The sequence below is a fragment of the Perognathus longimembris genome, chromosome 13 (genome assembly GCF_023159225.1).
Source record: "Perognathus longimembris pacificus isolate PPM17 chromosome 13, ASM2315922v1, whole genome shotgun sequence".
Classification (NCBI taxonomy): Eukaryota; Metazoa; Chordata; class Mammalia; order Rodentia; family Heteromyidae; genus Perognathus; species Perognathus longimembris.
In genome coordinates this window covers 17,768,829-17,783,634 of record NC_063173.1, presented here as the reverse complement: position 1 = coordinate 17,783,634, position 14,806 = coordinate 17,768,829, and the positions used below count along the sequence as shown (strand labels likewise).

At 34.7% G+C, this 14,806-nt stretch overlaps 1 protein-coding gene across 2 annotated transcripts in view; it reads left to right on the top strand.

Annotated features, from left to right (window-relative positions):
• Sbf2 (SET binding factor 2) overlaps positions 1-14,806 on the top strand; it is a 263,756-nt gene that overhangs the window by 110,524 nt on the left and 138,426 nt on the right. For both annotated transcript variants that reach the window (XM_048359587.1, XM_048359588.1), the window contains exons 3-6: positions 2,531-2,668; positions 10,034-10,153; positions 11,741-11,851; positions 13,539-13,644. In XM_048359587.1, coding sequence (XP_048215544.1) covers positions 2,531-2,668; positions 10,034-10,153; positions 11,741-11,851; positions 13,539-13,644 — 475 coding nt within the window. The remainder of the gene's footprint in view (positions 1-2,530; positions 2,669-10,033; positions 10,154-11,740; positions 11,852-13,538; positions 13,645-14,806) is intronic.

The window sequence follows — 14,806 nt, the reverse complement described above, 5'->3', positions numbered from 1 at the left end:
TTGTAAAAACAGTTTTGACTTCAGAGACTCCTTTGATTCTCTTTATCATACTTTATGTTCTAGAATGGAAAAGGTTATTATTGGTCACAAATAAGCTTGAAAAACAATGTCACAGAATTTAGTATAGAAAAACACAATGCAAAGAAAAAGACAATGATTATCAGCTTTACTATACTAGATTAGTGGAGTAGATAAGGAGTTCTAGGGAAATGTAAAGAAGGGAAGGTTATTATTAAAATGATTTTGGAACACAGGAGAGGAGCTATCACTTGTCTGATTTGGATTAACAAGAAAAATGGGGAACTTTCAGAGACCATTTTGTAGAGAAAAATGATATTTAAGTGCTCAGTAAATTCAAAATAAAACTGTAATTTTTTTCATTTAAGCCTTTCTTACAGTCTCTTTCAATATTCTTCATAGCATCTACTTAAATTCATATGGTAGATTTTTTTCATCCTGCAGGGATCTTACCATTCTAATGTCTATAGACTAAAACACAAAGGACAGATTTTGGAAAAGATCTGTATAAGAAGGGGAAAACATGTCAAAAGAGTAGGTAGAAAGATGTAATAGAGTAATAATCAATAAATAATATTTATATTCACTAAACTATGTGCCAGGGGCTATTCTGAATGCATTGCAAGCATCTTTAACTTATGTACCTAAGTGTAGTAACAGGTAGATATTAGTATTCTACTTATTCTAGATGAGGAAACAGAAAAGATGTTAGGGTAAATAAATAGTTCTTAAGCATTGACAAAAAGGAAAGATAAGTTGGCACAGAGGGCTGATACATTGGCAAACTCATTCCTGTTTCTTTTCTATCTGTACTGACAAATGCTGTTAATCAAGTTAGCTTTTTTTCTTTAACATTTCAAAAATAGACTTTATTTTTTGAAACTTGATAAGAAACTTTAATAGGGACCTTATAATATTAGATATCTATCTGATCAGCCAATATTGAAAAAGTATTTGACATCATTAGTCAACATCATTAGCCAACTACTTTCCGTAATGTGTTTGTTGTTTCTGTTTTTTGCCAGTTCTGGGGCTTGAACTCAGGGATGGGACTCTGTCACTGAACTTCACTGTGCTCAAGGCTAGCACCCTACCGCTTGAGCCACAACATCACTTCTGGCTTTTTCTGTTTATGTGGTACTGAGGAATCAAACCCAGGGCTTCTTGAATGCTAGGCAAGCACTCCGACACTAAGGCATATTCCCAGCCCTTTCTATAAGTTTTGGCAGGTTTCATTTTCATTTTGTTAAATTTTTTTCTTGGCCAGTCCTGGGCCTTGGACTCAGGACCTGAGCACTGTCCCTGGCTTCTTTTTGCTCAAGGCTAGCACTCTGCCACTTGAGCCACAGCGCCACTTCTGGCCATTTTCTATATATGTGGTGCTGGGGAATGGAATCCAGGGCTTCATGTAGATGAGGCAAGCACTCTTGCCACTAGGCCATATTCCCAGCCTCCCATTTTGTTAATTTTTAAAAACGTTTCTTGTGAGATTTTGTTTTTGCCCACTTGTCATTTAGAGGGATATTGTTTAACCTTAAAGTATTTGTAATTTTGAGCTCTGTTACTGATTTCAAGTTTATTCCATTATGATCTGAGTGTAAACACTATATAACCTTTATTCTTTGAAATTTGTTAAAATATGTTTTATAACCCAGAATGTATTCTCTGTTGATGAACAAAATGTCATTTTCATTGCAGTGAATTAAAGCCTCCTGAGATTGATGAGAAAGTTTCTAAATAAGTCTTTAAAAAGAAATCAGTGGGGGGCTGGGAATATGGCCTAGTGGTAAAGTGCTTGCCTCATATACATGAAGCCCTGGGTTTGATTCCTCAGCATCACATATATAGAAAAAAGCCGGAAGTGGCGCTGTGGCTCAAGAGGTAGAGTGCTAGCCTTGAGCAAAAAGAAGCCAGGGACAGTGCTCAGGCCCTGAGTCCACGCCCCAGGACTGGCAACAAAAACAAAACAAAACAAAAAAAATCAGTGGGGCTGGGAATATGGCGTAGTGGTTGAGTGCTTACCTTACATGCAGAGGCCCTGGGTTTGATTCCTCAGCACTATACAAACAGAAAAAGCCGGAAGTGGCACTGTAGCTCAAGTGGTAGAGTGCTAGCCTTGAGCAGAAAGAAGCCAGGGACAGTGTTCAGGCCCTGAGTCCATGCCCCAGAACTGGGAAAAAAATCAAGGATAAATATTTTTTGCATTATATCGTATTTATTATAGTAGGGGTAAAGTATTTCAGCGTATTGCTGTCCCTATATATGCCAATGTAAGGTCTCAGAAATGTCAGTGATTGGCATTTATGGAATATGTTGGCTTTACCAAATGTATAAGCACATGGGTAAAAAAAAATTTCACAATATAAATCTGTACATGAATTTGTTTTCAATATTGGTTTATGTGGCATACCATATGAACTCTACACTTTTAAATATAGAGAAGCATTTATTAAGGAATAATAAATTTTAATTTTATTTTTAAAATGTAACAATTATTTTCTTTCCCATTTAGTTTTGTCAGCCTGGTGGATGGCAGCTGTCCAAAGAAAGGAAGCAGCCAACGTTCTTTGTGGTGGTCTTAACAGATATTGACTCAGATCGACATTACTGCTCATGCCTAACCTTCTATGAGGCAGAGATCAATCTTCAGGTACAAAAACTTTTCTATCCAAAGGATAATCATGGGGATAAGATTTAGGAATCTTTATGCCACACTTGGCTTTTGTTAAAACTGCAAATGTGATTTTTTATGGGCTTCTTAAAAAAAAACAAACAAACATAAGGCCACCTAGATTATTGTGTTTAGTATTGAAGAGGAGAAGTAAAGCAGTAAGGTAAAGTAGCTAATACTTCTGCTTTGAATCATTGTTTTAAAAACATTTTTCTTTTTGCTCAGATATTTTCCCATTTGTCATTTTAAGTGGAACAAAATATAATTAATTTTTATCAGATTAAAATGTTTAATATCTGCTTCATATGATTTTTAAAAGATTCTCAAATGCAAAGAAGTTGTGAGAATTCTGACTTTTGTATACTTATGTACTAGGTGCTAACTAAAATTGTAAGACTACTTTTTTTTTTTTTTGGCCAGTCCTGGGCCTTGGACTCAGGGCCTGAGCACCGCCCCTGGCTTCTTCCCGCTCAAGGCTAGCACTCTGCCACCTGAGCCACAGCGCCCCTTCTGGCAGTTTTCCATATATGTGGTGCTGGGGAATCAAACCGAGAGCTTTATGTGTAGGAGGCAAGCACTCTTGCCACTAGGCCATGTTCCCAGCCCCTACTTTTTTCTTTGTTCAGTCATGGGGCTTGGACTCAGGGCACTGTCCCTGAGCTTTTTTGCCCAAGGCTAGCCCTCAACCACTTTAAGCAACAGTGCTTCTTCCAGTTTTCTGGTAATTAATTGGAGATAGGAGTCTCTCATGATGTACTGTATGGGCTGGCTTTGAACTGCAGTCCTCAGATCTCAGCCTCCTGAATAGCTAGGATTACAGGGGTGAGCCACTGGCACCCACTAAGGCTACTTTTTTTTAATACTGGAAAGTTAACTGGAAACAAAGTTCCTTTGCATTTGTTCCAGAATGAGGCACAAGCAGTGAGGTAGAGTATGAAAAAGAACCCCCTAAAACTGTTCCTTTCTAGGTCATTAGTAAGGTTGTTTTCATTTTTGGCACAGGTTTAGTTATGTCCTTTTTAAAAAATGTGTTTTCTTTTATTTTTGGATCATATCATCAGTTCAAAATAGATCATTTAATTCTCATTTGGTGTGAATTACTTCATACCAAATGTACTATGACACATTACTTGGAATCCTAAAGAGGAGGAACTAGGGGCACACACTATCCAAAGTAAAATTGTGCAACTTTAAAAATTTTGACTCCATTACCTTTTCCAAGATACAGTAACACCATCAGTAATCACAAGCAAACTTTGCCATAAAATTTTTGATAATAGGTCTTTCAATTATTCATCTAGGCAGTATGATTCTAGAGTTTTAAAGTAATCTGTGAAATATGATAGATTTGATGTTGATTTTTATGCCTTACTATATATAATGAGTCATTTTTTGTTTTCCTAAAATCGCTATAACATTAATTCACCCTGTAAATATATTTATTCAAATTTCTGATGGACATTTATTTCCCATTTTATCAATATTGTAAGTTAAAACTGAGGTGAATATCTCTTTATCAAAATTTTGCTTCAAACAAAGAAGGTTTCATTAGCCCTAATCTACTCAACTAGAAATTAGAAATAACAAATGAGATTTGTTGATCATTTAACATTATTGTATTTTAGAGACTAATTCTTAGGCCTTATTCAGCAAAGTCCAGAGATAGCTAATATATACCTGAGTGCTGTTGGTTCACACCTGAAGTTCTAGCTACTGAAGAGGCTGAAATCTGAGGACTGCGTTTTGAAGCTAGACTAAGCAGGAATGTCTGTGAGACGAATTTCCAATTAACCAGCACAGCTCCAACTTCTGGCTTTTTTGGTTGTTAGTTGGAGATAAAAGTCTCACAGACTTTTCTGCTGGCTTTGAACCACAGTCCTCACATCTCAGCCCTCTCAATAGCTAGGATTGCAGGCTTGAGCAACCAACATCTGGCTATATCTGTTCTATTTTAGTATTCATGGTAGATATACTTTAAATTTTCCATCCAAATTTTGACCCACAGAATGCTATTCCAAGTCATTTTATAAGCATTTTGTCCTTTCTTAGATGAATGTGCATTGTAGAATGTATCTGTTTATAACAAAAAGTCTGATTTCTTTAATGAATGTATGAATACCATGTTTCATATTCATAAGGTTTTTAACATATCCTTTAAGAAAATGAACATTAAATCTTGATATTTGAGACTTGTTTTTATAAATTTTTCCATCAATAATTCCAGGGAAATATATTTTATTTAACATAAGAACTAGTAAAAGGGCTGGGGATATGGCCTAGTGGCAAGAGTGCTTGCCTTGAATACATGAAGCCCTGGGTTCAATTCCCCAGCACCACATATACAGAAAACGGCCAAAAGTGGCGCTGTGGCTCAAGTGGCAGAGGCTAGCCTTGAGCAAAAAGAAGCCAGGGACAGTGCTTAGGCCCTGAGTCCAAGGCCCAGGACTAGCCAAAAAAAAAAAAAAAAAAAAAAGAACTAGTAAAAGTCACTTGCAAGATCTTATAGCTCATCAAACAATATCATTGTAATGTTTTGTCTTAGAAAATATTTGAATTTTCATTGTTTTTTGTACTAATTTTACCAGACAATAAAAATGAACCTTTAGTAGTTCACTGATTCTGATGGCTCACCAAATAATGGTCTTGAATTTATGAGAAACTAATTTTGAGATGATTAACTTCATTAGAAAGGGAACTTTCTATGCGTTTGCCCATTTCTCACAGAAATTTGTACTTATTTCTCTTTTCCTCAAAAAACAATGGTTAGCTTAATAATACTTCTAATTCTGCTATTTCAGAGTTAATTTTTTCTTTTTTGATTGGTCATGGGACTTGGACTCAGGACCTGGGTGCCGTCCCTGAATTCTTTTTGCTTAAGGCTAGCGCTCTACCACTTTGATACTTTGAGCCACAGCTCCACTTCTGGAGATAAGAGTCTCGGACTTTGCTGCCCAGGCTGGCTTTGAACCATGATCCTCAAGTCTTAGCCTCCTGAATAGCTAGGGTTACAGGCGTGAGCCACCAGTGCCCAGCCTCAAAGTTAATTTCAAATATTCTTAATAATTTTATAAAATAAGCCAGTAAATTCCTAGTAGTCTTCAATTGAAATGAGTTAGTTGTGTTTTGGGGATAAATGATGAGCAGAAACATTTCTCAATGCCAGTGTCCATATTTTTCAGTTTATAATGATTGACTCATTAATTTGGATGAATTTATAAGATATTAATAGGAGAGTAAAAGATATTTTAAAGAAGATATTTAGTAACAATAATAGAGATAAAACATTTAAAAAGCACTCTCACTCACAAATTAACATCATATCCTTCTGATATTTCAAGGTAATAATCTATTTTGCCAACTAATACTGTCAAATCAAGCAAGGAGCATAAACATATGTAGCATAAAAATCTAGCATTAAGCTAGGCAGCATTGACACATGCCTATAATCTTGGTTATTAAAAAATCTGAGATCTGGAGGAATGCAGTTCAGTCAGCCCAGTTAGAAAAATACAAAAGCCTCCATTTCCAATTAACCAGCAAAATTCTAGACTGGAGGCATCGCTCAAGTGCTAGAGTGCCAACTATGAGAAAGAAAGCCTTGTAAGAACATGAGCCCCTGATTCAAGCTCTAGCGCGCGCGCACACACACACACACACACACACACACACACACACACACACACACAATGTTATCGTTTTTTTTGAAAGTACATAGGGACTGAAATGAATGAATAAAACTGAGTGAATGAATAAAATGAATGAATAAATAAAAATGAGTAGACAAGTATATGTTAGAATTTGTATCAGTCACACTGCAAACATATTGCATACTGCTCTTTTCTAAGTTGGACTTTTTTGGTCCCCTGTTGGATTTTTTCTTTTCCTTTACCACTGTTTCTTTTTTTCTTGGTTCGTTTGTTTGTTTTTTGCCAGTCCTGAGGCTTGAATTCAGGGCCTGAGCACTGTCCCTGGCTTTTTGCTCAAGTCTAGCACTCTACCACTTGAGCCACAGCACCACTTCCAGCCTTTTCTTTATATGTGGTGCTGAGGAATTGAACCCAGGGCTTCATGCATATGAGGCAAGCACTCTACCACTAGGCCATGTTCCCAGCCCTTATTTCCTTTTTTTTTTTTTTTTTTAATTTTTTTTTTTTTTTTTTTTGCCAGTCCTGGGTCTTGGACTCAGGGCCTGAGCACTGTCCCTGGCTTCTTTTTGCTCAAGGCTAGCACTCTGCCACTTGAGTCACAGCGCCACTTCTGTCCATTTTCTGTATATGTGGTGCTGGGGAATTGAACCCAGGGCTTCAAGTATACGAGGCAAGCACTCTTGCCACTAGGCCATATCCCCAGCCCCCTTATTTCCTTTTTTAATTTAATTTTTTATTGTAAAGGTGACAGAGGGCTTACAGTTATATAAGTCAGGTAACCATTACTTCTTACTGCTCCTATTTTTCATTTTTAAATCCAGGTTTCATTGCTGTGGACTTTATTGATTTTGCCTCTCACAGTTTCTCATACATTTTGATTATAAACTCTAATTGTTGCAGTATTGTTTTATACCTTGTTCTGTTTTATCATCTATGTTGCTATTATCATTTAAATGAAATTGAAATTATCAGTTTCTGACAAAAGGGATTGCACCCTATCTTTCTTTGACAGCCACTGTGTCGCTCACCGGGTAGCAAATGTTTAATAAATAAACATATGCTGAGTTTTTGTTACTAAGAGAATACAAATTAAACATTTTAGAAAATTATTTTCTCTGGGTATACATATATTTTTATGCTTTTCATATCACCTACAATATCATGACTGAAGGCATTTGAAGTAAAAGTTTCTAAACATTTTCTCCTCAATATTAAAAACAATAATAAACACATTTTAAAAAATCACTAACATACTTTCTGGATAAATAGTCATTAAGCTACATCCCCAATCTTTGGGACAATGTATTCTTGAAGAGTTACTGGAATTAAGAATAATAAAATTTTAGAATTTACAAAGTAAAAGTCAACCTTTATAATAAAATAATATAAATAAAATGAAACTATTTCCACTTAATACTAATTTATGTTATACCAATTCTTTTTCTCTTCCTTGTTAATATTTATTCAGTCTAGTGAGTGTTTAAAGAATAGCTTGAGGAAGTGACCACCAAATTCTATTTTGTGTTTTAGTCAAAGTAAGTTAATGGTCCTTTATTTGAAATGGTTATCTACTTACTCAAGCTATCTTTTAATGGTACTCTAGGGCATTTATCACAATCTCATAAAAATGTGGATAGGTTTATCTCTTCCAGGAATTTCAATCATTTGTTGTCATCTTAGATTTATTAGTAATCTATGAAGAATATGATTCATTAGGTGTGGAAATCTTTGATAAATAATCATCCCATTTTTATTATATCTAAGGATTACAGAAACCAACCTAATTTTATTTTTTTTGCTTTGTTACCAATGAAGTTTTTCAAGAGTATGTGGATCTTTAACATATAAATAGTTCCCTTTGGATATGTGCATTCCACTGACAACTAATACTTGGTTATATTGTACTTTGTTAGAAACCAAGTAAGCTCCAAAGAGCATTAAAAATACAGTTTTTGACCTCCATGAGAAGCAGAGAAAAACTATAATGGTAAAATACCCAGAAAACCACTCCAAGAAAAATTCTTTCTGCATTTATTCAGTGAGCAAATACTAAGTGTCAGCTATATGCCCAACCCTTATTTTGGGAACTTGAAAATTACCATTAAACAAAGCAACAGAATTCTGGCCTTTATGTAGCATATTCTAGTGGAGGAAACAGACAAACCAAAACACAGATAAATAGAACAAATGTTAGATGGATACTGACAAGTGCAATGGAGAAAACTAAGGCAAGGCAATGCAATAAGGAGTTTATGGCATGGCCAATTCAAGTAGACTTGTCAGCAAAGACTTGTCAGACAGGAAGGAGATACTTGAATGAAGATCTCCAGGAAGTGGCCCTAGTTATTAGTCACTAGTTATTTGTATTCCCTGAAAGTTATTAGTTATTAGGAACAATAAGTCAGTGCGTAGATTTGTATATTAAAGCTCACAGATTATGAAGAGAAGCAGGAAAGCAAAAGAGGGCTAAAGTTGATGGAAAAAAAGATTCTTAAATTCAGATTAGAGATGATGGTGGCTCATGGTATTGTGGTAGCCATGGAGGGATTGAGAAACTAGAAATGTTAATAGATATGAGCAAAGGAGAATCAAGTAAATGGTTACGATTACCATTAATAGAGGGCTTTGCAGTGAAAGTGGTTTAGGGAGAAAGATCAGAGCTGTTTTGGATATATTCAAGATGTCTTTTGTTATAAGTAGCTATGTCAAATAGTCAGCAATTTATGGCATTTGGGGGAAAGGATAGCAGAAGAAATAAATATAAGTACGTCTTATAGATTTGGGAAACACACTGAAAAGTAGAAGAAAAAAAGCAAAGACTTAGGGAGGAAAATCAATTTTCAGCTGGAACTTTTATTTATATACAGGGGGATTCTAGGAAAGAAAACGGCTCTAGAATCTTAGAATATGTACAGAAATCTTGATGTTTTATTATTCTTTTCTTTCTTTCCTTGTTTGATTCATTAGTGAGAATAATACTTTAAGTTTATTAGTGTTTGGTTGTTGTAAAACACAAATGTTAAGACTTCCTTTTTTTAATTGTGGTAAAAATAAAAAGCTTACCATTTTAACCATGTATAAACATACATTTCAGTGGCATTAAAGCACATTCTGAAAGTTTTGTGTATAAAAAATCTTTTTTTTTAAATGTAAATATTGTTGCTTATGAGCAAAAGCAATTTAGATCTTATTTTACTTCCAAGAGTACTGAGCATTTTATAATCTTAATGTTAAAAGAGTTGGCCAAGCAGAGAAAAAGAAATAAATTTAGGCCTCATTTCTAGAACAGACTTTTTTCCTCTTTTGGAAATTGACTTTCCACTTAAGCAAGTGTCATTTTAACTGTTTGAGTCACTACTTAGAAATAATTTGCTTATCTTATTTATCTTTGATACCTCACTCAAAAAGGACATGCTCGCTGGGGTGCATATCTGGAGTTTAAGAAACTTTTCAAAAACGAAATAAGTAGCTTTTGCTTCATTACCTCACTCAAAAAGGACATGCTCGCTGGGGTGCATATCTGGAGTTTAAGAAACTCCAAAAATGAAATAAGTAGCTCTTGCTTCATCAATTCTTTGCATGATGTTTGTAAATAATACATGATTTTAAATCATCTGTATGACATATGCTAAGAATATCTTTGTGAACTGTGAACCTAGGAAATTCTGTTTGTTCATTATAATGTCACTTTTTCTAGGGAACAAAGAAGGAAGAGATTGATGGTGAAGAAGTGTCTGGTTTAATTCAGCCTGCAGAAGTGTTTGCTCCCAAAAGCCTGGTGTTGGTATCCAGATTAGATTATCCAGAAATTTTTAGGGTAAAGAAGTCATATGTTATCATTAATTAGTATTATTTTATAAATCTCTTTTGAGTGAATCATGATGACAAGTTTTTTTGTATTGAAAATATCATTAGTTGATTTCGTGATTCATCAATAAAATTAGTTTGAACAGAAGAAATAAATTCATGTTGATGAACATCATACTTGAATAAGTTAATGGTACTGTTTACACATCCAAGGATATAGTGTTTGTTTAAAATAGGTCTCATATTAATTGAACCAAACTTTATAAAGAACTATAAAGAAACAATTTTGTTATCAGCAAATTAATAATTTGACAGCCTTAATATCTATTCAGCTTATGATCAGTCTGAAGTAGGAGTAATAGATATTTCAAGTAATTCTCATAATTATTTGATTCACAATTTGACTCACAATTATTTGATTATTTGATTTAATTCTAATTAGAAATAATAATTTTCATAATAATGATTGTAATTCAAATAATTCTCATTATACTGCCAACATATCTTTAAAATAGTTTATAGTTTATCTTTAATATAGTTACATGGTGGAGCATTATTGTAATTCTAACTGTGGATACAAGCAGGAGGGTCTAAAGATCAAGACAGGCCCTAGGCTACAAAGCCAAGACCATATTTCAAAAAAAAGTATATGTATATGCGTGTATACATATGTGTGTATGTATGTGTGTATATGTACACATATACATATATGCCGAGAGAAAAATTGTTCTCGCCTTTTTCTTATTTATTTATTTTTGGCCAGTCCTGGGGCTTGAACTCAGGGCCTGAGCACTGTCCCTGGCTTCTTTTTGCTCAAGGCTAGCACTCTACCACTTGAGCCACAGCGCCACTTCTGGCTTTTTCTATATATGTGGTACTGAGGAATCAAACGCAGGGCTTCATGTATGCGAGGCAAGCACTCTACCACTAGGCCATATTGCCAGACCCTTTTTTCTTATTTTAGATACTCAGAATTTTCAAATGTTAAAAAATTAAGTAAAATTTATTTTTAAGTATTTGCAGTAATGCATAATTTCTGAAAAACATCTAGAAAATGAGATTATATATACTAGAAAAAATCAGTTTGTGTCACTTTTTATTGCAGTGGGTAAGTTCTAACAAATTTTTATAAATTGTTAAGATTACATTTTATCTATCGTTTTGTCACCTGAGCTCAAAGTATTCTCTTATTGTCAGTTTTCTATTGAATAAATGTTCTAGATATATAAGAATCACAAAGAAAAATAAGATCTCTATTTTATCTTGAAGTTGGAGTTATAAAAAAATAAATTGAAATGGCAAGGCAGACAGTAAGTCAACAACAGTTTTAACCCTGCAAATTAGCTAGATTAGTTATCTGCAAGAGACACCTGTTTTACAAATTACAGCTTTCTGCTTTCTGTAAACTTAACTCATTTGGAGGTTCTGGTCCTAGAGGAAAATTTAATAAACTTAATATTATTTGTGGCTTAAAATTGATTCTGTGTTCCCTGCAGAATATACTTTAATTGGTTCAAAAGGCATTTTCCTGGGAGCAGATGTCACAATTTATTTTCAGTGCTTTTTTTCATGACTATATTCATATTTCTCTTTGCAGGCTTGTCTGGGTTTGATTTATACTGTGTATGTGGACAGTCTGAATGTCTCCTTGGAAAGTCTCATTGCAAACCTTTGCGCTTGCCTTGTCCCAGCATCTGGAGGGTCTCAGGTAAATAGAATAGAAAAGGAAATGGAGTTAATTTATTTTATGTAGAAAGGGAAAGAAAGAATTCTTCTAATACTTTCGTTTTAGAAAATATTCTAGATTTAGTGAGCAGTATGCCTTCCAGGACACAAAAAAATCCATTCTTTTCTTAGTTACAGGGTTAATTTTAACATAGTTCATCTTTCATATAGTGTAATTAGAAGTCATATTTTGTGTAACTTGCACTGTGTAATTTTTGAACTTAACTTCTTTAGGCTGAACTTTTAGAAGTGCTCTTTCTACATTCCTTACTTCTATATAGAGATATGTGTCATTTTTTTTTTTTTTGGGGGGGCCAGTCCTGGGCCTTGGACTCAGGGCCTGAGCACTGTCCCTGGCTTCTTCCCGCTCAAGGCTAGCACTCTGCCACTTGAGCCACAGCGCCGCTTCTGGCCGTTTTCTGTATATGTGGTGCTGGGGAACCGAACCTAGGGCCTCGTGTATCCGAGGCAGGCACTCTTGCCACTAGGCTATATCCCCAGCCCCGATATGTGTCATTTTTGTTCAATTAAAAATATTTGCGTGATAAAAATTTGGAGATAAAGTTAAAAAAACTCCACAGATCATTGTAACATTACAACTGCTTTAAAATAGATTCCTTTATTCAGTATGTCTTGAGATTTTCATATTTGTCTCTGAAGTAGAAAAATTAAAATCACTTCTGCTATGGTTTGTTTCTAGAAAACATTTTAAAAGTAGATTTGGGGTTAGAGCTTGTAGCTCTAGGGTAGAGTACATGGTTTATGTGTGTGAGGCCTAGAGTTCAACTCCCCAGTACCCCCCCCCCAAAAGTATAAGTATCTCTCTTATCCTTAAGCTCTGAAAATAATTGGTTGATCACTTATTTTATTTTTGTATAATATTGAAGGAGGACAACTCTAAAACTTTCATTGAAATCCTCAGTATGAGAAAGATGTTTTGGGGCTAGGAATATGGCCTAGTGGCAAGAGTGCTTGCCTCATATACATGAAGCCCTGGGTTCGGTTCCTCAGCACCAAATATATAGAAAAGGCCAGAGGTGGCGCTGTGGCTCAAGTGGCAGAGTGCTGTTAGCCTTGAGCAAAGAGAAGCCAGGGACAGTGCTCAGGCCCTGAGTCCAAGCCCCAGGACTGGCCAAAACAAAATGTAAAATGAGTGCTGCTAGCCTTGAGCAAAAAGAGAAAGATGTTTTTTAAAAGTTAAATAAAAGTAGTTTTTTATTTACCGTCTATGTTTTTAACTATTGTCTTTCATCTTAATTGTTATTCTCATTAAAAAAAAAAAACTGCTGCTCTTTTCTTCTTCACATCTCTGCTACAAGGGCAGAATATAAAATGTGAGTTTGATAACAGTTGGGCCTAAACTTTAAAGAAGCAGAATTGTAGTTTGAGCCCTTACTAAAGTTGAGTTTAACTCTTTTTATGTATTATTTACTACAATTGCTAGTGAATTTTGTGTCTCAGCTTTATTAAATTTTCAACTACAAGAATTTTCTTGTACTTTTTTTAGTTGTACACAAAGTAACTTTAATGTTTGGGTTATAGGGCATTGCCCTTTGCATTTGTTAATTAACTCTTAAGAGTAAGAGTTTGATCTAAAGTTGAACTTTAAAGGGATTTTTATTTTAAGAAAATGTCTAAATCACATTGATTGTGTGTTTCTCATTTTGTAGAAACTGTTTTCACTGGGTGCAGGAGATAGACAACTGATCCAGACTCCTTTACATGACAGTCTTCCCATCACAGGCACTAGTGTGGCTCTTTTGTTTCAGCAGTTGGGTATGTCTTTTTTGGGGGGCGGGGGGGGCGGTGGTAAATCTTGGGCTTGAACTGAGGGACTGGGCATTGTCTCTGAGCTTTTTCTGGTTATGTCTTTTCTTGAATTTTTCGGTGTCCTCTTATAGAAGCCTATGAAAAATAAGATTTAAGTTTATTCACCTGGCATGAGTCAACAAAATATGAACAAACCATTTAATATCTCCTAGATTGAGTGGATAAGAAGGAGAGAAAAGTAGACCTTACTTCCAAGTTCTAGCTGTTGAACTGCCTATCCGAGGAACTTGTTTTTATATCATCTCTTTGGGAACATGAGCAGGAACTGTCCTGGTTTAAGTAACTGGTGGGAAGATTAGAACAAAGGGCTAATGAGGATGTTTGCTATCAACTACATAGTTTGTAACCATTAGAAGAAGGCAAAGGATTTAAAGTTTATCCATTAAGAGAGAGGCCCATCGTATTTTCTAGCTTTTCAGAGTACCACCTGCGTTTTGGAAAAACTGTGCAGGAATTTGAATTATTGTTTATTCCTGAGTGAAAATGCTATAGGTACTTTGGATTGTAGTTTATTTTCTTCCTTTCTTCCCTTCTTTCCTTCCACATGATCTAGCCATTTAATTCTTAGACATTTACTCAAAGAAAATCATAGTGTATATCCTTAAAAGTGTTTGCACGTGAATGTTCATAGCCATCTTATGGTAGTAAAAATTTGGAAACATGTTCAGTTGTTTGCCAGTGGTAATGGATAATTGATATGGAAATGGATATAAATTATGTGATTTTCCATTTGAAGGAATAAGAAATGCAAAAGAGTGAGTTATTGATACAACAGATTAACATAAAAATAAGTATATTGAATGAAAACACTAGGTCAGAAAGAATGCATACTTTATGATCCAGTTTCTATGAAGTTTTTAAAAAATGCTTTTCTGTGGTGAGAAACAGGTTGCTAGTTGTCTTCTTGGTGAAAGGAAAGATTTCAGAGGACATGAAACTTTTTGGATGAGACTCATATTATCAAATTTTTATCAGATTTTCATCAGATATATATGTATGCTAAAATTCTAAAAGAAAATTGAAAATATACTTGTTCAAAAACTTGAATGAACTTGAATGTTCATAGCAACATTATATATATTAGATAAAAATGAAAACAACCCATATA